This window comes from Pan paniscus, chromosome 17, assembly GCF_029289425.2.
Source record: "Pan paniscus chromosome 17, NHGRI_mPanPan1-v2.0_pri, whole genome shotgun sequence".
NCBI lineage: Eukaryota > Metazoa > Chordata > Mammalia > Primates > Hominidae > Pan > Pan paniscus.
In genome coordinates this window covers 76,683,385-76,704,514 of record NC_073266.2, presented here as the reverse complement: position 1 = coordinate 76,704,514, position 21,130 = coordinate 76,683,385, and the positions used below count along the sequence as shown (strand labels likewise).

The 21,130-nt window shown below is 43.2% G+C and overlaps 1 protein-coding gene across 1 annotated transcript; it reads right to left on the bottom strand.

The window, feature by feature from the left end:
- Positions 1 to 274: 274 nt before the first annotated feature.
- SEC11C (SEC11 homolog C, signal peptidase complex subunit) lies at positions 275 to 19,662 on the bottom strand. Its single transcript, XM_003827253.5, has 6 exons — positions 19,082 to 19,662; positions 9,484 to 9,593; positions 6,415 to 6,564; positions 3,292 to 3,411; positions 1,434 to 1,491; positions 275 to 474 (listed from the first exon to the last, which is right to left on the bottom strand). Exons 1-6 carry the CDS (start codon positions 19,166 to 19,168, stop codon positions 421 to 423), a joined length of 579 nt encoding a protein of 192 aa, XP_003827301.1. The 5' UTR covers positions 19,169 to 19,662; the 3' UTR covers positions 275 to 420.
- Between the last annotated feature and the right edge of the window lie 1,468 nt (positions 19,663 to 21,130).

Below are 21,130 nucleotides of genomic sequence, written 5' to 3'. Positions count from 1 at the left end.
TAGTTTCTCAGATTACACTTTAATAAGAAACTGTGTTCTTTTAAGGGCCCCTTTGTTTCCCCCCAGAAATGTCATTATATTAAGAATTTTACTTTTGAAACTCAGACATTACAACTATACATGTGGACCATGCCTTGCCCCACTAGCAGGCCAGGCCCTAAATAGCCTGCCTGGTTCTTGAAGTGGTGCAGACCCTCAGACTCAGTGTAGAGTCTCCCACAATTGGCAGAGAGATTGAGCAGATTCAAATCAGAGTCCACAAAAGAAAACCATCTTTACTGGTGAATCTTTTATTTGGACAAGACAAAAACATCTCCACACTGTTCCCTTTTATACAGAAAATGGAACATCTCAAATATATTAGTTTTTCTCTTTTTCAACAGAATTCATTTCAATCTGGTCCCAGAACTGCTTCTCATTTTAGGATTCACGTTTTAGTAACACATATGCACCCATTACAGCCAAAAGAGCATACTGGAAAGAAAACACAATGGAAAATCACTGTGAGGTCTACAAAGAAATTTGGTCTGTAAATGTATTCAGATGAAGTCCGTTAAATACTGCGCTGAGGACAGAATCAAAAGATTACCTCTTCCCCCCATGGCTTGTTCTCTAAATGAGCTGTTCAATGCTACATTATGGTCAAAAACCCAAAAATATACTGATGGACTAAAGATCAGAAAATGAACAAACACAGCAAATGCAGTGCTTACTCCTACACAGGTTTCCCATTGTTTGTCAAGTGATTTTTTTAAAAAATATGGATACACGCCTGTAATCCCAGCACTTTGGGAAGCCAAGGTGGGTAGATCACCTGAGGTCAGGAGTTCGAGACCAGGCTGTCCAACATGGCAAAACCCCGTCTCTACTAAAAATACAGAAATGAGCTGGGCGTGGTGGCGGGCACCTGTAATCCCAGCCACTAGGGAGGCTGAGGCAGGAGAATCACTTGAACCTGGGAGGCGGAGGTTGTGGTGAGCCGAAATTGTGCCACTGCACTCCAGCCTGAGCAATAGAGCCAGATTCCATCCAAAAAATATATATATATACACATATGTATACATATGTGTGTGTGTATATATATACATATATGTGTATATATATAGAGAGAGAGAGATACCATTTTTGTTGAAGTTGAGAGGTAAGCATTACTGGTTTATGGTACTACTTTGTGTATGAAAATTTCCATAATAAAAAGCAACAATTAGATAAATGCCATTTTAGAACACTGAACATACAAGGGGAAAGTAGCTATTTTAAATAATTTAAGTGTTGCTGCTTTAAATGACTACATTAATTTGTAGTTAACTACAGATATTCTGCAGGCCTATTAATGGCAACATGTTTTAAGAAGACTGCCTGTTTACAGTTGCACAAGTAAAAGCTCCAATATTTAATGAAGTAAATAAATATAGACACACATAAATTCCTACCTTGAATTTTGGATAGTCATTCATTATTATGGTGACCATACCAACATATGGTAAAAACCTAAATTGTGGGATAAAAAGCAAGAGATATAAAAGCTGCTTATAACATGATGATGGCAACATCTGAAAACACTATAAATCAGTCTTAAGAAATGAATTGTACGAGGGAATGCCACTGACCGGGGCTGTAAGGATGTATTCAGCCCTGTCTCAAACAGCTTTATTAGTAAGGAGCATCAGCACTGGCAGCCAGGACAAGTTTTCTAAGTAGGCACTTGGGTTGAGATAGTGATGCTGGTTGTCTTCACTTGCTACAATTAAAATAGTTAAGCTGCTTGTACAAAAAGAATAGGCAACTTTCACAAATCTAGTTTTTATTTAGAAGATAAGATTCAGATAGCCCATATAAAAACTGCTGTTAGATAAAGCTTTCAAAGTACATGAATAATGAGTTTGTAATGCAAATAATTATTTTCATTTCCCAGTGCTTGTCAGATATAACAAATAAATGTATTGGGTAGCAAATACAAATGTGAATACCATAACTTATACTCAAATATGATTATGATCCCAGAGCAAGGAGGTTCAGTGCATAAACCAGCCAACGATTATGCTCACAAAATTAACAGCAATATGTAATCAGATGGACCCAGGTCTCAATCATCTCTGCTCATGGGAAACAAGGTAACACACCCATAGGTACCCTCCAGTCTTTTATAAATCAGTAGTTCCATCCTCTCTCTTATCCAAAGCCTTTCACCAGAGTGTCTGGAAAGACAGGATGGACTAACTGGAAGTCCTCCTGGTCCCCCCGGAGATATTCAAGTGAAAATGCAACAAAGAAAAATGGTTAAAGGAGTAGGAAGAAGCTGTAAGCCACAATCTGACTAATAACGCTAAATCTGACAAAATGGGAGCCAGTCTCTCCAGCCTTAAAAAGCTAGTGAGATTTAGGTAAGATAAAAAAACATTTCTAATGGCTGTTAAACATAAAAAGGGTTGCCAAGAGAGGGGAAGAATTCCCTTTTTTGGTTTTTAATGAGGATACATTCTCTGTTATGTCAATCAGAAGCAGAACTCATTGCTGGACAACTATACAAAGATGAATACTAAAAGATGTATCACAGGAATGTTTTTAGTTGCGAAAAACAGGAAATAATCTAAGTGTCCACCAAAAGGGGATTGGTTAAATAAATAATTATTCGCAATAAAACAGCTTGTAGCCACTTAAAAAGATACAGATGTAGATTTGACACGAAAAGCTGTTTCCAACTTCCTGTTGGGTGAAAAATAATCAAATTCTAAGTAAAATTATATATATGCATAACACACATCTGTACCAGCCCAGAGAGTACCTACAGCATTCCCTGAAATGTTAAACAGTGGTTATCTCTGGGAGACTTTCTTGTAATGGTTATTTAAAATCCACAAATAACTAATCTCTCAGTGAGGATTTATATTTCTTCTTTTTTTAGAACAAATTTTTTAAAATTTTTATTAATAGAGATGGGGTATCCCTATGTTACTCAGGCTGGTCTGGAACTCCTGGGCTCAAGTGATCCTCCTGCCTCAGCCTCCCAAAGGTGCTGGGATTACAGGTGTTAGCCACTGCGCCTGGCTGGATTTGTTTTGAAACAGATTTGAACCCATCATATAGATAATATAATTGGGTTCAGTTTTAGATTTTAGGTCTTTAGGAATTTCTAAGTTGTATTTAGTCTTCACAGGATAAACTAGAACTGCTTAAAACTCTCCTGATATGTCATATTTGTAATTAACGACTCATTAGCCTATTGATTTAATTTCTTCATTTCTAAGTGTTTTTCATAACCTTCTATATAACTTAAAGGTGAATCCTCACCCTCTTGCTCTTCCCACCACGTCCTTCTTTTCCAGCCAGTTCTGGCCTTCTTTGTATAAGCCTCTATCATCAACTTCATTATTATCTCCTTTAGTCAGAAATTTGATGTCTCCATTATCTCTGGAAAGCAAAATAATATCTTCTCAAAAATTATTTTCAGCACAGCATCATTAACAAAAATATTAGTTTACTCAAGACTTTACTGTCAGACAGGAGCATTTAGGAAAACAGTCAAAGATAACCTGACCTTCCTTTAGTCTAAGATGACTGCTTAAGACAACCATTCAACTGAAGCACAAATCTAATGACAGTTTTGTAGACTTAAATTCCAAAACACTCAAGTATCCTTGACAACAAAAAGCATGACCAAGCACAAGGGCAACAATTTGCTTCCAGCACAGCACACAATGAAGAATTGCTTCTTACCACATGGCTTCTGGGAATGACGAATAAACTAGGACCTGACATTTTTTAACCTGTAAACAAGTGTATTAGTGTCATTCATCAGTGGGCAAAATCATGTGAATCACCACTGTGCAATTCTTTCAAGTCCAGATTCATAACACACAAAAACGCTGCTGACAAGGAGCTTTTCCAGACTCACTTCATTCACCTCAAGTCAGAATAGGTCAGAAGTCAGGACATGAAGCTGGTTTAACAACCTGTGTTGGACTTGAACTGTTTTCATTCTTAGGCCTCATGGAACAATTTGGTTTTTTGTTTATTTGTTTGTTTGTTTGTTTGTTTGAGATGGAGTCTTGCTCACCCAAGCTGGAGTGCCTTGGTGCGATCTCAGCTCACTGCAACCTCCGCCTCCCAGGTTCAAGCGATTATCCTGCCTCAGTCTCTGAGTAGCTGGGATTACAGGTGTCAGCCACCACACTGAGGTAACTTTTGTATTTTTAGTAGAGATGGGGTTTCACCATGTTGGCCAGGCTGGTCTAGAACTCCTGACCTCAAGTGATCCACCCGCCTTGGCCTCCCAAAGTGCTGGGATTACAGGCATAAGCCACCGCGCCCAGCCTCATAGACCAATTTGTTAACATGAATGCTATTCCTCTTCACTCTAGACATAAACTTGATCCTAGATCACACAGATTTGAGCACAAAGTAATTTAAATCCAAGTGTGCTCTAGGCTGTCCTCAGATTTCCTTTTCCTTGCCAAATGCAGAATTTGTTACTGCATTATTTCCTTCACCACTGACCACGGTAGTATAAAGTCAAATTTGCAAGGAAACAAGAATCACAAATGGCATAACACCAGTGTGTTAAAGAGACATGTGGGACTCATTTTAACCATTCTAAACTGGTACTCAGATAGCCTTGACTCTAGAAACATAATATTGTAGTATTATGGAGCTGTAAAGAGGGTCTTCTTTCAGTAAGACAGATGAAAAAAGAATGTGCTATTATAATGAGATAAAATGCCAAAAGCCCCCAAAGATTTGAAACCATATCAAAAAGAGCAAGCTGATTTGCAGCCACGGTTATAAAGGAAATCATGATAAAAATCCTGACAGTCTCTCATAATTCATGCAAATTAGAGCAAATAATCAACACTTCCTCAACTTGGAACAATTGGTCATCTTTAGAAATTAATTGTAAGTCAGTGCGAGTACTGTCACATCATGACTGAGGATGCTTCTTCCTCAGGAATCTAACAGGTAGGCATCACGTAACCGTTAGTACAGGGCCAGTGTATCACCACAGGTTGAAACTGGATTGTTCTCATGTTTAGAGTAATGTGAAGTGAATAAGTATCAATATCTGTGGGGTACACCTGTGAAGAAGCAGTAAATGGGCCGGGCACAGTTGCTCACACCTGTAATCCTAGCACTTTGGGAGGCCAAGGCGGATGGATCACCTGAGGTCAGGAGTTCGAGATCAGCCTGGCCAACATGGTGAAACCCCATCTCTACTAGAAATACAAAAATTAGCCAGGTGTGGTGGCACATGCCTGTAATTCCAGCTACTTGAGAGGCTGAGGGAGGAGAATTGCTTGAACCCAGGAGGTGGAGGCTGCAGTGAACTGAGATCATGCCATTGCACTCCAGCCTAGGAGACAGAGCCTCAAAAAAAAAAAAAAAAAATTAGCCAGGCATGATGGTGCATGCTTGTAGTCCCAGCTACTCGAGAGGCTGGGGCAGAAGAATCACTTCAACCCGGGAGGCGGAAGTTGCAGTGAGCAGAGATCGCACCATGGCACTCCAGCCCAGGTGACAGAGTGAGACTCCATCTCAAAAAAAGAAGCAGTGAGTGGAATGGGAATCTAATACCAGATATGTACAAGTAGTTATCGCTCTCTCTCAAACTCAAACACACACACACACATACACAGTGAGAAATGCTCCATTATTTAAAAACATACCTATCCATACCTAAATTTAATTCTATCACTTACACAGATAAAAATCCACACTAAGCTGCATAAAGGTAAATGAATAACCAAGTATATGAAATGTAACATTTTTACTAATCATGTGAAGTACTCTCTCATGGTAACTTTATATATTTGAGCAAGAAGTAAATGTTTCCGGTTCCAGAAAAGGGTCTTCATAAGTAAGTCACAGCTGGTATTAACAGCAAGGCTGTTTGGGGAGTGGGGGATGGGGCGGTGGAAAAGTAATGCAGAATATGCAATGACCAAATCATGAGATGAGTTGGAAAATGAATTTTTATCCATCCAGGACTAATATTACTGCTGAAAATGCCACTTTGGCCAAAGTAACATAGAAAAACAGCTAGCTTTTTTTGCATTTCAGAAAATAATTTTCATATCAAAACCATCCTCTGTTGCAATGTGACTTGATTTTCTTTGAGCTCCTTCAAATAACTAACATGTCATAATACATCATACCTTATATTTGTGCAGCAATTTAAGTTCCTGAATTGCTTTAGTAAACATTAGTTCATTTAATTCTCATAATCATTTCGTGAGTTACTATGGGTTTAACTACTACAACTCCCATCCTACAGGAAGAGTTAAGCATTTGGTCCAAAGTCACCCAGTGAGTCAATGGCAGAACTCAGAACATAATCCAGTGCTTTTACTAGTTTCTAATTAGCCATGAATCTACCAAAAATTTACATAACAAAACCAAAAAGAAATAAAGCCTCTTTACTTTTCATGAACTTTGATTACTCTGTGAACTATTGGAATGTCTCGTCCTTCAACTTTAAAAACAACTATTTCACCAGCTCTGATTGGGTCTTCCCGGAAATTTGTGAGGAACAGGAGGTCTCCTCTGTGAAAGGCCGGTTCCATACTGCCACTGGAAAGAAGCACAAAGTCAGTATCAGCATTACCCTGTGTCCAAAAGGCGATCAGAATAGACATGTCAGAGGTGAAACTCAATAGTCAAGTAGGTCTCAGGAGCTATAAAACGAGCCAATGTGGCTTCCTTCTTAACTGCTCAAGGTGGTAACATGTGCGAAAGGAAATGACTTCTACTGAGATTAACATGTCATGAGCACTGACAGGACCCTCTGCAGTTTGTATCAGGTAGAAAAGAAACTAGGATAATTGTCAACTCTGAAGTAAAAGCTACCAATTTTTAGCTTTAAAAAAAGTCCTGCATCTACAAATATAGTAGTGTTTTCCTCCAGAACTGCAGGCTGACAGCTAGTTAATCATCTAGGGCAATCCCTTCACTTTAGAGCAGACTCCAAGCACTTAGGATACTGCAATACTTACTTAAGAAATGAGGAACACATGAATGCACTTGGGGAGCAGGACCCGCCCTGAGGCCAAACTGAGGGCTGGGACAAAACTGGAACCCAAGTCTTTCGCCTCCTGCACCAGCATCTTTTCCACCATATTCTACAAAAGCCCAATTCTAACAAACATTGACTGGGTTATTGTGGAAGTCAATAAATAATTCCACATGATACCGATTTAAACCTGTGCCAAAATCTTTGGTGGATTCAAAGTAAATTGCGATATGCAGGAAGCTGAAATTTTAAAAATTCATTATATATATTTGCTCATGCTTTGTTTTAATACGTGAGAAAATAAGACCTAGAAATACAGCTTGACGGGGGCTGTGCGACCAAGGATGAGTAATGGCTGCTGAGCAGGAAGAACCTGAGGAGAATGAACCACTGAAGCTCCGTGGTGCTCTAGTGGAAACAAAGAAAACCATGGCTCCCAACAGGAGTTCGGGAAGCTGGCCCTCCTTCCCCTCCAGCCTGGCCCACCTTGAACATCTCAGCAGGTGCAGAAGGTGGCAAGGAGAAATGCAGCCTGTCGCTAAGTACCTTCTGATAGGTTTACATTTAAGTGAAACCAGTGCCACTAAGTATGGACATGGATGAAGCATTCAAAATCAGCCAATCTGAATGATGGGGGAAAAGGGCTAGAAATACAACTGACTTAAGAGAAAATATCACAGTCAAAACAATTGAGTTTTTCCTCCCCACAATATGAAATTCTATTTTGTCTTCTCTGAAATAAAACATAATTGTTTCAGCGTTAAAAAAAAAAAAAGCTAAAATGCTTAAGATAATTTCTTCATCTGTGGCTTCATCTTTACTCCTTCAACAAAATTCCTGAAGATACAGTGGGAAGATGTTGATAGAAAAGTAACGGTTAAGGGAACTGCAGCTAGGAAAAGATCCCTGCACAGACTGCAGAGGCCACAGGTGTCCTGAAGTTGGACATCAAGGGTCATTATCATGTCCTATCAGGAGAGGAGTTCTTTTCAATGTTTCACTAATATCAATGTCTACTTGCTTTCCTCATGGGCCAGATTCCCCCAAAAACCACACATCCCTTAGGGATGTCATTGGTTTATGTTGGCAAACCAAATTGCTTTAACATTACAAAGGATGCTTTAAAAAAAAAAAAAGTCCCTAAGTGCAGCAATTTCACACTACCTTCTGTGTGCAAGTGTGTCTGTGAGATTTGAGGAGGGCCAGGAAATCTCAGATCTAATGTTGGCTCTGCCAAAAGTTACTGGGAGATGCTTGAGGCTTGGCCTCATTGGGCCTCAGGTTTCTTATCTGTTAAGGGAGAGGGTCCATCTAAATTTGAGGTTTTAAATTCCTTCTTCTTTAAAAAAAAAAAAAAAAGCCTTAAAATCCTTCCTTCACATGAAATCTTACCAGGAAGTATAACCACATAAAAGACATGAAGGTGGTGCTGTTGCATGTGAAGCAAGGCTAAGGCTTCCTGAATCCATGAGTGTGCTTCCCTTCTCCCCACTCCTAATCTACCCACCCCAACCCCAGGGGCGTCCCCAAAGCACAGTGTGAACACGAGTGGGTCGGAGGTCCCACAGCTCTGCTGTGAGCTAGGCTGTCCTCAGGCTTCTAAATTTATGAAAACGCGATCTCTAGAAGTGTGCCCCTTGGCCAACCACATGAGGGCGGCCTGGTGAGGCATGGATCATGGCTATGGCCCCACGAGGTGGTGGCAAGGCCTGGTGGAGGGAAAGGGCACTGGTTTGGGAGCTAAGAGCCCTGTGTTCTAGCCTCAACTCCTGCACTGGTAGGCTGTGACTCTGCCCAAGTTACTGCCACAGCCTACCATGCCACCTTGAAAACAACAGATTTGATGACCTAACACACACTGGACAGACAGTGTCTTGAAGCACCTATCAGTTCCCAAACACGGCCATTTGATTTCAAATTGATGTTAAGTTTTTCCCCTTGGATGGCTTTATGGCTGTGTGAAGTTAACTCTAATGTTAACTTTTCTAAAATAAACATGCTGTACTTTTATAAGCATCATAGTCTCAAGAAGATAGTAGCCATCAATACACCAGTATTACTGAAGAAGCTTGAAAAAAATACTAGACACAATGCTACGCACTGGGGATACAGGCTCTCTCTGCCAGTTTGGTACAAAGAAAATGAAGTAACATTTTTAGTTATGTTTAAAAATCAATTTGTATAGAAATAATGCAGGAATACCACATATTATTAAATTGTCATTTGAAATGGATTAGGTACACGAGCATCAACATGGTTAAAGCTCGAAAATGTCTACTAAGAAAGATGAGATTTTTCAAAAGCCAGAAAAAAAATGAAACATTTTCAAAATAGATATCAATAAAGACTAATAATTTATCCAATTAAAATCTTGAATTTTAGCTGTCACGCAGGTTTTCACTTAAGGCTGCCCCGCTCCTCAGGCCCAAGGCAGCCTTGTGATGGAGGCTGGAGGCTGGAGGCCAGCCTGGGGGACCTACCTCAGCACCACCACGATGGGGCTCTCACTGCCCGTGAGCACGATCAAGCCTTTCCATATCATGAGTGCAGAAGACACGATCATGGCGAAGTTTAAAACCTGGTAATAGAGCTGGAATGAAAAAGAGGAAACCACGATGAAAACCAATAGCAGAAGATCCACCAACCTGTGAAGCTGGAGATGCAGTTATCAAACTTTTTCAAAGACACGATTTTACGACAGGAAACTAACACAAGGTACAAAATTCTGCAGTATTTCAACTTCTGTCCCTGGAAAGAGACTTGCAAATATCATCTCTCCTTAAGTGAGAGAGAAGGGAGGAAAAAAAGAGCAATCTGTGAGGTTTGTCTTGTTAAAGCCTCAAGGAGGCCCTAATCACCTCTTTGGGATTTCCCAGCACCTTATACCCTAGAGAGTTCCACTACTCAAGGCCTGCCACCAGAGCCTCCCGATGCAGACCAGTCCCAGACACAGCGCAGCATGGTGAGCACAGGTCTAACCCAGATCCACACACTGTGGATTCACCTAGAACTACCTCAAATGGAAGCTTTGGAGTCCTATAGTGCTTGGCAATGAGGCCATCCTGCTCTAAAAATGACATTTTAAAACCAGTGAACAGAAACTCTAAACACCTGGAGGTTTAAATTTTTCATAAATGTTTTAAAAGGTAAATAACAAATATTTGGTTAAGAGCACAGGTGGGACTGGGCACAGTGGCTCACGCCTGTAATCCCAGCACTTTGGGAGGCCGAGGCGGGTGGATCACAAGGTTAGATCAAGACCATTCTGGCTACCGGTGAAACCCCGTCTCTACTAAAAAATACAAAAGAAAATTAGCCGGGCGTGGTGGTGGGCGCCTGTAGTCCCAGCTACTTGGGAGGCTGAGGCAGGAGAATGGCGTGAACCCGGGAGGCAGAGCTTGCAGTGAGCCGCGACTGCACGACTGCACTCCAGCCTGGGCGACAGAGCAAGACTCCGTCTCAAAAAAAAAAAAAGCACAGGTGGGAGGGTCACACGAGTTGATGCATAAGCACTAGTTACATCAGCTCTGAGAAGGAGGTGAAAGCCCACCCGATCTACCTCAGACCACTGCGTTTAGACCCACCGGGCTTGCCTCGCTCCCTGCAGCATGGCATGGGCTGAAGCACAGGCTCTTCCTTGCTGACAGCTGCCTGCTGCACCTGCCAACTCCTGGTGACTAAAGGAGAAAACAACACCTGCCCATGTGCCAACACCCTGTCAGGCTGGAGCTGACCTGTCAGCCCAAACATCTGCCTTCCTTCCAGGCGCAACAGGGACTAACGCTGCTGTGGCTAGCACCACTCAAAATCAAAGCCCCTCACGGCATTGCCAGCACCGCCCTCCAGGGAGCCTCCTTACTTTGGTACCTGCCTCAATCTTCCTCTTCACAACCCTGCAGTTGTTGGGGTGATCTGCAGAGCCAGGTGGGTGGTCCATCAACACTGTGCTGTCTCACTTCCTGGGCCCCCATCCACATCTCCAAAGATCTTCCCTCCACTGGGACCACTCACTCTCAGCAACACACCCTAGAACCAAAATGGCTCTATCCCCACGTGGGTCTCTGGTTCAATGACCCCCTTCCACCGGGCCACAGGTGCCTATTCTCCTGGCATCTGTGCTCACTTCTGTGTACACCTGAGGACCGTGTTCTGTGTACACCTGAGGTCCTTCACCCCTCACTTCTGTTTTTATACCCTCAGCATGCAGTGTGCACAGTCACTTATAGGGTGGGAGCCATAACCCCCACCAGGCCTGGCAGCTTTTCCTCCAGAGATTTCTGTTCCCCTCTCCAGGGAATGAACTCCCAGACCTCTGCTGAGGAGGGTGAGGCCTCTGGGTGGAAGACAAGGAGAGCGAGGGGTCTCACTGCTTCTCTGCTTTTCTACCCAATCAAACTTATTTCAGCCCTACCTCCCCTTCACCTTCAGTTCTGGGGACACCAATTCCTGGGTCTCTGAGGACTCTCTCTGCCTCACAAACCTGAAGAGCCACAGCCTCCCCCAGTGCCGCTCACATCCTGGCTTTCTCTGGCTGTGCCAGTTCCCATTCTTCCATCTGTTTTCCAGCTTCTAGTATTTGGCTGATCTTGTTTCCTTTCCCGGGCGTATCCTGGAGTAACTGATAACTTCTAAACTCTCCTTGCTATTAATATAGTTTTAGTGTTTTGGAGGCAGTGATATTAGACGGGTTAGATCCCACCTTAGCTCCCTACCAGCTTTCCAGAACATACTTTTGAATTGAGTTTGGAGTGAGGACCTGGATCACGTGGCTCTGGGCAACATCATTTTCCTCAACTATCCAAATTTAATATTAACTGAGATGGAATGTGGTGGTATGAACTCTTTTTGAGCATTGAGTACAACTTAAAATACAGTTTTAAACACAGTTTAAATACAGTTTAAAATACACAAGGCCTAGAAAAGTCGGAGTGAAAGACACTCGGGAAGTCCAAATGGAGACTTGCCAGGTGGTTCTACGTGGTTCTGACTTCTCAGTGTATGGACAGTTCTTTACAGCAGCAGCGCAAGCATCAGCGTGCACTAGGATCAGCTGGCGATGCCTGAGGACTGCACTTCAGACACATTCCCAGGTGACACGAAAGCTGCTGGAGTGGGAATCACAGCTGAGAACCACTGCTCTATACCATTGGTTCTCAACCTTGGCTGCACCTCAGAATCATCGGGGAAGCCCTGGAAAGTCCATCCCAGACCAGCTGGATCACTGGGAGGGGTGGGGTGATTCTGAGGTGCAGTGGAAGTTGAATCACGGCTCTATACCTCCTCCTCCCATCAGCTAAAGACTCTCCCATCGCAAACCCTTCCTCCACCTCACATCCTCCTCCAGCTTTCACACTCTCTTCTCCTTCACAGCTCTTCTCAAAACAGTGTCTACCCCAAGTTGCTCCCCTTCTTCACCATCTATATTCAGTCCTCAACCTACATAGTCAGTCACATGCTCACTAAGTCCAAAGGATAACTGTCGGCCCTCACCTTACCTGACCTTCCAGCAGCTCTCAACACACATGATCATTTCTTCAAACCCTCAGCCCCTGCCTTCCAGGATGGCATGCCATCCACTTCTCACCACTTTCTTGTCTTCCTGCCAGTTGCTCCTCCTCTACCTGAACCTCCTCCTCTACTGAATGCTGGCATTGGTCCCATCAGGCTAACTACTCCCAATTCAGAGACTTCCAACTGCCTACCTGACGTTTCCACTTAGATGTCTTTAAAGATACCCCATCCTCAACATGTCAAAATTAAACTTACCTTCTCCAAAAGCTTTCAGTATTAGGGATCCTTCTCTCAGTAAATGACATTATTATCACCCTGCTGTTTGGAGCCACCCCCTACCCATTCATTCTATACATTCTGGCTTTCCAAACACGTCTGGAGTTTGTCCAGGTCTCTCTATTTCCACTGCTGCCACTCTCATCATATCACCAACGGGGCCCATCAGGCTGCTGTGAAGCCTCATGACAGGTCTCCTAATGCCCATGCACACCTCTTCTGATCCATTCTCTGTGCTACACTCAGGGCGGTCATGCGCCACTTCATGACAGACACATTCTGAAAAATGCGTTGTTAGGTGATTTTATTGTTGTTTGAACATCATAGAGTGTACTTATGCAAACCCAGATGGTGTCGCTTACTATACCCCTAAGCTATACGATGTAGCCTATTGCTCCTAGGCTAGAAACCTGTGCAGCATGCTACTGTATTGAATACTGCAGGCGACTGTAACACACTGGTAAGTATTTATGTAACTAAACATAGAAAAGGCACAGTAAAAACATGGTATAATTTTTTGGGACCACCATCATGTATGCAGTCCACCATTGATGGAAACATCATTATATGGTGCTTGACTGTACTGGTTTTCAAATGCACATCTGGTCACCTGGTTGTCTATGCCCTGCCTAAAGCCCTTTGATTGCATCCCACTACTCTGAGGATGAAGACTAAACTACAATATGGCCTCTAAGGCCCTGTCTGATATAACCCTGCAGCCCCGCTTCAGCCTGTGAAGCTCGCCTCACCCCAGCTGCACTGGTGGTATCTGTCCATGCTTCCACCTCACTTGCTTCTTTCCACCTCAGGGCCTTTACCCAGAAGGCTCCCTCCCTGAACCCCTTAGTTTACCAAACACTCACCTTTACATCCACCTTTAAATGTCAGTGTCCAACAGAACCCTGCCCTGACCGGCTAGACCAGAAATCAGCAAATTTTTGTGTAAAGGGCTAGACAGTAAATATTTTATGTTTACGGGTCACATAGTCTCATTGAAACTACTCAGCCCTGCCAATGTAGCGGGAAAGCAGCCATAGACAATATGTAAAAGAAAGAGCATGGCCGTGTGCCAATAAAACTTTACAAAAACAGGTGGTGCAATGGGGTTTGCCAACCTCCACTCTGGCCAGCCTAGGTCTTCCTATTATATATTCTCACTGCATCCTGTATTTCTTTATATCGTTCATCAGCATCATAATTAAGCATATAATTACCTAGTGTGTCTTTTGCATTAGACCTTACATTCCACAAAAGTAGGGATCATTTCAGCCTTGCTCATAGCTGTATCCTCAAGATTCAACATGGGTTTGGCAAAAAGTTAAGTATTCAATTTGTTGAATAAATAGTGATAAAATAAACATCTTTAATGGTGAGTGCAAACAAATCAGCAATAAGAAAAACACTAAAATTCCAACAGAAAAAGGTAAAAGCTTAAAACTATAATTTTCCAAAGGAAAATACAAGTAGTAAATAAACATAAAAAATGTTCAAACCAATAATCCTGCCTCTACCCTCCTTGCAACCCCTTCCTTTTTTTTTGTTTCTAGCAACTTTTTTTTTTTTTTTTTTTAAGATACAAGGTTTCAGTCTGTGGCCTAGGCTAGAGTGCAGTGGTGCAACCATAGCTCACCACAGCCTCAAACTCCTGGGCTCAATGGATCCTCCCACCTCAGCCTCCCAAGTGGCTGGACTACAGGCATGTGCTGGCATGCCTGGGTAGTTCTAAATTTTTTTCTTTGGTAGAAATGGGGTCTTTTTATGTTGCTCAAGCTGGTCTTGAACATACTAGCCTCAAGCAATCCTCCCAAAGTGCTGGGACTATAGGCGTAAGCCACCACACCTAGCCTTTGCCTAAGAAATTTAAAGTGTCTGTTTTTTTTGTTGTTGTTGTTAATACTAATACTTAGTGCTGGCAAGAATACACTGTGATGGGGATACAAATTGATAAACCATTCTGAAAGCTATTTGGCATTAGTATTAAGAGGTTACTCTTGGCCCGTAATCCTACTTCTAGGAATTCAGTATAAACTAAAGGCAGGTTGAGAATTATGGCCCGAAGACATTTATTACAGTCTTAATTCTAATAATGTGGAAAAGGAAATAAATGAGCAACAATATGGAAATAACTGAGTAGAAAGTGGGGCCAGGTGCAGTGTGGCTCATGCCTGTAATCCCAGCACTTTGAGAGGCCGAGGTGGGCGGATAACCTGAGCTCAGGAGTTCAAGACCAGCCTGGCCAACATGGTGAAACCCCATCTCTACTAAAGATGCAAAAATTAGCCAGGCATGGTGGTGCATGCGCCTGTAATCCCAGCTACTCGGGAGGCTGAGGCACAAGAATCGCTTGAACCCGGGAGGCGGAGGTTGCAATGAGCCGAGATTGCACCACTGCACTCCAGCCTGGGTGACAGAGCAAGACTCCATCTCAAAAAAAAGAAAAAGAAAAAAGAAAAAGAAAATGGCAGATTACTCCACTATTTAAAACAATGCATAAAGAACTTAATGGGAGTGGAGGAGAAAGCGGGTTGGGTTGGGGGAGGAAAATAAAAAGGAACTTTAATGACATGACCAAACACAGTATGTTGAGTGAAAAATGTAAGCTGCAGTAGGATCTCACCAAACGATAAAACAAATACAAAGAGATGCCCCAAGACGCTAAGAGAGGCTATTTTAGGATAGTGAAATTATGAGTCATTGACTTTTCTTCTTTAAACTATTCTCTATTCTGAAAACAAACTCTGACTGATGTAGGAAAAGCAGAGCTCAAAAGTGTCTCTTGCTAATGTTAAAACTGTAAAAATAGGTAATTTGAGGCAATAATGAAGGATACAACTGAAAGTGAGGACATAAGTGAATTAAGATAATTGTTAATGTATTTTGGTGCAATAAATCAAAATAGGAAAATAAATATAATTCAACATTAAAGTTACACACTTTTTTTTTTTTTTTTTGAGATAGAGTCTCACTCTGTTGCCCAGACTGGAGTGCAATGGCGCGATCTCTGCTCACTACAACCTCCGCCTCCTTGGCTCAAGTGATTCTCCTGCCTCAGCCTGCCGAGTAGCTGGGATAACAGGTGTGCACCACCACACCCGGCTAATTTTTATATTTTTAGTAGAGACGGGGCTTCACCATGTTGGCCAGGCTGGTTTTGAACTCCTGACCTCAAATGATCTGCCCGCCTCGGCCTCCCAAAGTGCTAGGATTACAAGCGTGAGCCACTGCACTCAGCCTACACACCATTTTTAAAAGCGACTTGGCTACTGTGTCAATAGCAAATTATGAAACTATCACTATATTCCCAGGAGAGTGAAAAAGGAAACTGGAGTGCTAAGCAGATGTTGACAAAGTGTTGGGCTATAATATGTTAAACCATTGCTTCTTCTGGTTCCATGGATTAAGTTCTTTAGTGGTGATTTCTAAGATTTTAGTGCAGCTGTCACCGGAGCAGTGTACACTGTACCCAATATGTAGTCTTTTATCCCTCATCAAATGAAGAATATTTACCAGAAAGTTGCCATGAAACAATCAAAGCCTTTACACCATTTCACCATAAGCTCAAAGAGCATAACGGAAAAAATCAAAGATCACAAAGCAAATACTTAAGAATGCAAAGAAGTGAGCCGTTAGAAGAGATAAAACATTCATGTCTTCATTCAATAAATATTGAGATTCCAACAACAACAACAAAACACTGCTTCTAAAGTAAAATCAGCCTTACAAGTCACGTCACTCTAAAGCAGAAGCTGTTGACTGGAATTTACATTCAAAAACCTCCCCACCGGCTCTGCCTGACTTAAAGGATTTGATAAATAACCGCTGTTTCATTATGAATTACAGATCTGATGAGGAAAGCCCCAAACCATGGTTTTAAACAACGATTGCCGTTTTCAAACAAGTTTTCAAGTCATCTGGCTCCACCCCGATAAAAGCAAATTATAAAATCTTGCCACTTAGCCAGTAAAGACCTCGTACCAAGAATATATTTTCCAGTATAATTTCCCATGCTTGAAAAGTTCATTAAGGGAAAGCAAAATCAATTCCTCAAAAAAACTTCCTTTGAGCAAGCCATCTACCTGCTAAGGAAATGTCCAAATACACAAAAATATAAAAATCAAACTAAGAAACCACAGATCACACTTTTAACACCTTAACTTTAAGAAACCTACGAATCAGATTCTAGGCATAAAATCCTGGAATCCAGAAAAGTAATTTTGATTGAACTACTGACAAGCTGACTGCGGTCTGGAAAAAAAAAAACCACCACCATGTTTCACAGGTGCTTTTGTTGTTGTTCACCTTTGCCTACCAACTTTGTATGCTCAGCACTTAATGCTCACAGCAGAGTGTAGAACTAAGTCCATACTCAGTCATTGTCAACCAAAGATGAAACAGCCAATGTCTAAGAGTTTTAAGCAAACATTTCAGATCAAATATTCTGGCTGACAGCAGCAGCACTGCCAGTAGCTGTATTTCTTCCTCTCTTCCTCACTGCAGAAACAAAGAGCCCTTGTCTTGCATGTGGGTCCTGCTTTAGTAAGCAGGGGCAGCAGAGAAAGAAGGTCCTGCTTTCAAGACTGGTGGAGCATGCAGGCCTGACAAAGTGTCATAAGATGCTATTTTGGAGGGAAGAAGAGAAAAAAAAAAAAAAAAGACAAAGCTTTTTTAAAAAGTACCAAGAAGCAGTAGATTTGAGCTTGCTGAATTTTAATTAGAAGACTAGCAAAACAGGCAATACAGCCAGCTACTGGCAGGCCTTATCGCTGAGAGCAAAAACATGCTGATCTTTCAAAGGGCAAACTGGTTTAGGGATCAATACACTCATCAGAGGGCCTTTTCTGACAGTCTGCAATTATAGCCATCAGTAATCAGTACCAATTTAGAGACACTTTAAAAACCCAGCCATTAAGTCTAGATTTTTAAACAAAGCTCTACTTCCTGGAGGATATTCTTGTGAACAGCATCAATGCTCAGGACATTAGCAGTTACTTTTTTAAGCTGGTGATAATCTCTACTACAACTCATCTTCCAGAAACAGGAGTTATCAGCTTTGCACACCTAGACACTGCCACATCCTAAACACGGTTGATGAAATAGAAATTATCAAACTTTCCCACACTACTGCACTAGTCTGAAATTCTACTTGGGGAAGGGGGAGGAGAGTGAGAGGGAAAAAAACACATATGCCTAAAGGAGTAAGTTGTGACCTCCCATGGGCACCACCCCACATCTCAACATGATGGAGCAAATGAAACTGGATGCCATCAAAATAATGAGGATTAATACCATTTTCAAAGACAATCAAAACTCCCTGGTTGGAAGGTCCCATTTTTCTTAGCACAATTTATTAGTAGCAATAGTGGCATTAGTATCCACCGTGATACTCAGGTCCTACAGGTCCCCCAAATTCTCTACCTAGAAGCCTACATAGTCGTATTTTTCCTGACTGAGAGGGCTTCCTTTCCAATCCCTACTCACTCTTAACCTTATAGTGAAGAGATAAGGACCCAAAGACAGTGATGATGGCCAATAAGTGGCTAAAAAGAGAGCAAGAGGAACGTTTTCCTCTGAGGTCCTCTCACAAAGGAGAGGGAATTCAACTACCCCAGCTGCCGAAAGACCCTACACTGCCTCCTATATTCAGAGTGCAGCCATCTCAGAAGTTAGAGAAGGCTTCTGGAATCCCGCTGGGAACACTGGTTGAGTCCACAATGATTGCGCACAGCTTGTGAGCTCTCTAGGCACAAGGAGCATTATTTAGTCCCGACCCACGGTCAGGGGAAAAACAACTGCCCAGGCTGGGAAGAAACTGCTTTGGGAGGCATCGCTGGACAGCTCCCATTGTAGGAAAGTTCTTCCCTCTCGCCTGCCTTTCTGCCTCTTCCACCTGCGGGCAGTCAGGCCTCTGAAGCCCCACAGAGAAATCGGTTCCCTCTTCACCGGGTGGCCCTTCAAATACGCGCAGAGAGCTGTCGCTCACCGAGTCATCTCTCCCACAAGCGTGGCTGTGGCATTCTCAACCACATTTGACATTCCATGGCACGGGGTTTCTATTCTCCCCTTTCCTGCACCCTCCCCTAATTGTGCTCTTGTCAGGGCAAGGAAGTGCACACCCATGCCCACACGTAGGCGTAGAACCCAAGGCCTGAGAGCCCAGCGCGGGAGCTTCGGGTGGCCGCCCGGCCGCAGTCACTGGGAGCTGCCCTTGCCGGAGCCCTGACTGGGAAGCCCCGACTCCCCGCTAGCACAGCCGCTCCCGGCCACGGCGCGCTCACCACCCTCCTCCGTCACCTGGCGCTTGTTCATCTTCTTCAGGTCCCCGAAGATATCCAAGCTGGACGCGGGGAGATGAGCCCCCACGGCGCCCGCGCGTACCATAGCAGGGTCTCCGGGGACCTAGCGGCCCGCCGGCTCTGGGTGGCACAGACGGTTGCGGAGCACCTGCCGGCCCCCGCCCACCGGCCCAGCGTCCTTGCGGCCACGTGACCGGCGACTCGCTTGGGCGTCTGGGAATCGTAGTCTCGCTAGTCTTGGGCACTGGCCAGCCAGGAGTGAACCTGAAGGAAGAAAACTACCACTCCCAGAATGCTGCGGGGTGGGCACCTCGGCCAGTGAAGACCCGGGGCTCCTAGGGAGGGCAGCTACAGGGCTCCGGAGCCTTGTCCGACCCTTCGGAGGGAACATCGAGCAGCGAGTGACCCCGCATACCTCGGGGGGCAACTCGGGGAAGGGACTACTCAAGAGGAGCTGAATTTCCCGACTCTGGTCAGGCGCCAAGAGGACACCTAACTCCCGCTGGCAAATCACCTAGCCGTGTATGTTGGCTATTGGATGACTGCAGCGAGGAAAGGTGGTGCCTCTACGCTGGGGGCGGGCTGAGCCGAATCGGGGCGGGGCCTAAAGATGCACTGCGGTGGGCGGGGCTTGGAAGAGGCGGGACTTTTGAGGCCGCTGAATTCTGCATTTTGAGTGGTACCACTTGAATGCAAGGAAGTATCTTTGAATGCCTTGACCATAATTGGGTTGCAATGGATATTAATTAAATGAATACATAACCACCTAATTTCATACATGAGAAAGCAAAGGCCCAGAAAGGTTCACTGACATGGCCAAGGTTAAGTGGAAATGAGTGGAATATAACTCAAAGTTTTAAATTTAGAAGTCCTAGATCATCACAGTTCTGATCCTAGATTACCTTTGGTTCATTCACTCACTCGTGGATGCATTATGCATTCTTTATTGTATTTATTTATCCACAAATCTTTATGGAGCACCTACCATGCACCTGGCCTTGTTCTAGGCACTTGAGAAACATCAGTGAACAAAACAAGCAAAGATTCTTGCCCTCATGAAGCTTATATTCTACCGAAGGCAGACATAATAGATAATTTATACAGTACCTAAAGGATGGAGGTGCTATGACAACAGGAAAAGCAGATAAGTTGAATGGGGAGGTCTGGGGGAAAGGATCAGGTTGCAATTTAAAATATACCAGAAGCTGACTTACCATGAAGCTAATGAAAGGTAAGTTCTGGGACCCTTCAATTGCAAAGGTGTTTTCCAAGGTGTGGGAGAAACTTAACCATAGAATGTGTAAAACTTTCAAAAGCAAGATATTGCAATTGCTATTGGTTAAGAGTTCTGTTTCTTTGCATTCCAACTTCACCTCCATTACATTTCCCCTCCTGTTGGAGGGACAAGGAGAATTTTGGGGATCCAGCTAAGGAGGAAACGAGTTGGAAATACATTTGGTTTGAGTTTAGTGAATTTATTTATGGGGTTCATGGTCTTTCCTGCCATCCTCGTGTAAAAAATGGCTTCTGGGAATACTGCCATCCACTGGGCCAACTCACCTGGCACCGTGGCAGGAAGTCTCACTGGAAGTGGCATCTGGTATGAAAGTGTTCTGCAGCACTTGACCTTGGAAATAAGTGGGTGGAGAGAAAAAACAAGGTTTGAAATGTACAGATCCAGAAGCTAGTCTGTGTAAAATTCTTCCAAATATCAGATGTATAAAATTGTAAGTGCAAGACACAGTGCTTAATACATAGGAAGATATGGTGATAGTTAACCCTGTCACTAATAATTGCTGGAACTAAGGTGGCAGCACTAAAGGTTCAGAATCTGGATACATTTTGAAGAAAGAGTCTTCAGGATTTTTTGAAAGAATAAATATAGGGCGTGAAAGAAGAAAAGAGATTGAGGCTGACTCCAGGGTTTTTAACCTATGGAACTAGAAGGGTAGAGTTCCCCTCAACTTCAATGAGGAAAGCTGTGGGTGGAACAGGTTTGTGGGAATAGAGTAAGGGTCCAAAATGTGACCAACAAACCTAGAACCCA

Coding starts and splice junctions, on each gene's coding strand:
- SEC11C (XM_003827253.5), bottom strand. CDS start 19,168: ATGGTACGCGCGGGCGCCGTGGGGGCTCATCTCCCCGCGTCCAGCTTG. Junction 9,594..19,081: donor AGAAGATGAACAAGCGCCAG/GTGACGGAGGAG, acceptor TTTTCATTCCAG/CTCTATTACCAGGTTTTAAA. Junction 475..1,433: donor ATGACTATCCAAAATTCAAG/GTAGGAATTTAT, acceptor TTTTCTTTCCAG/TATGCTCTTTTGGCTGTAAT.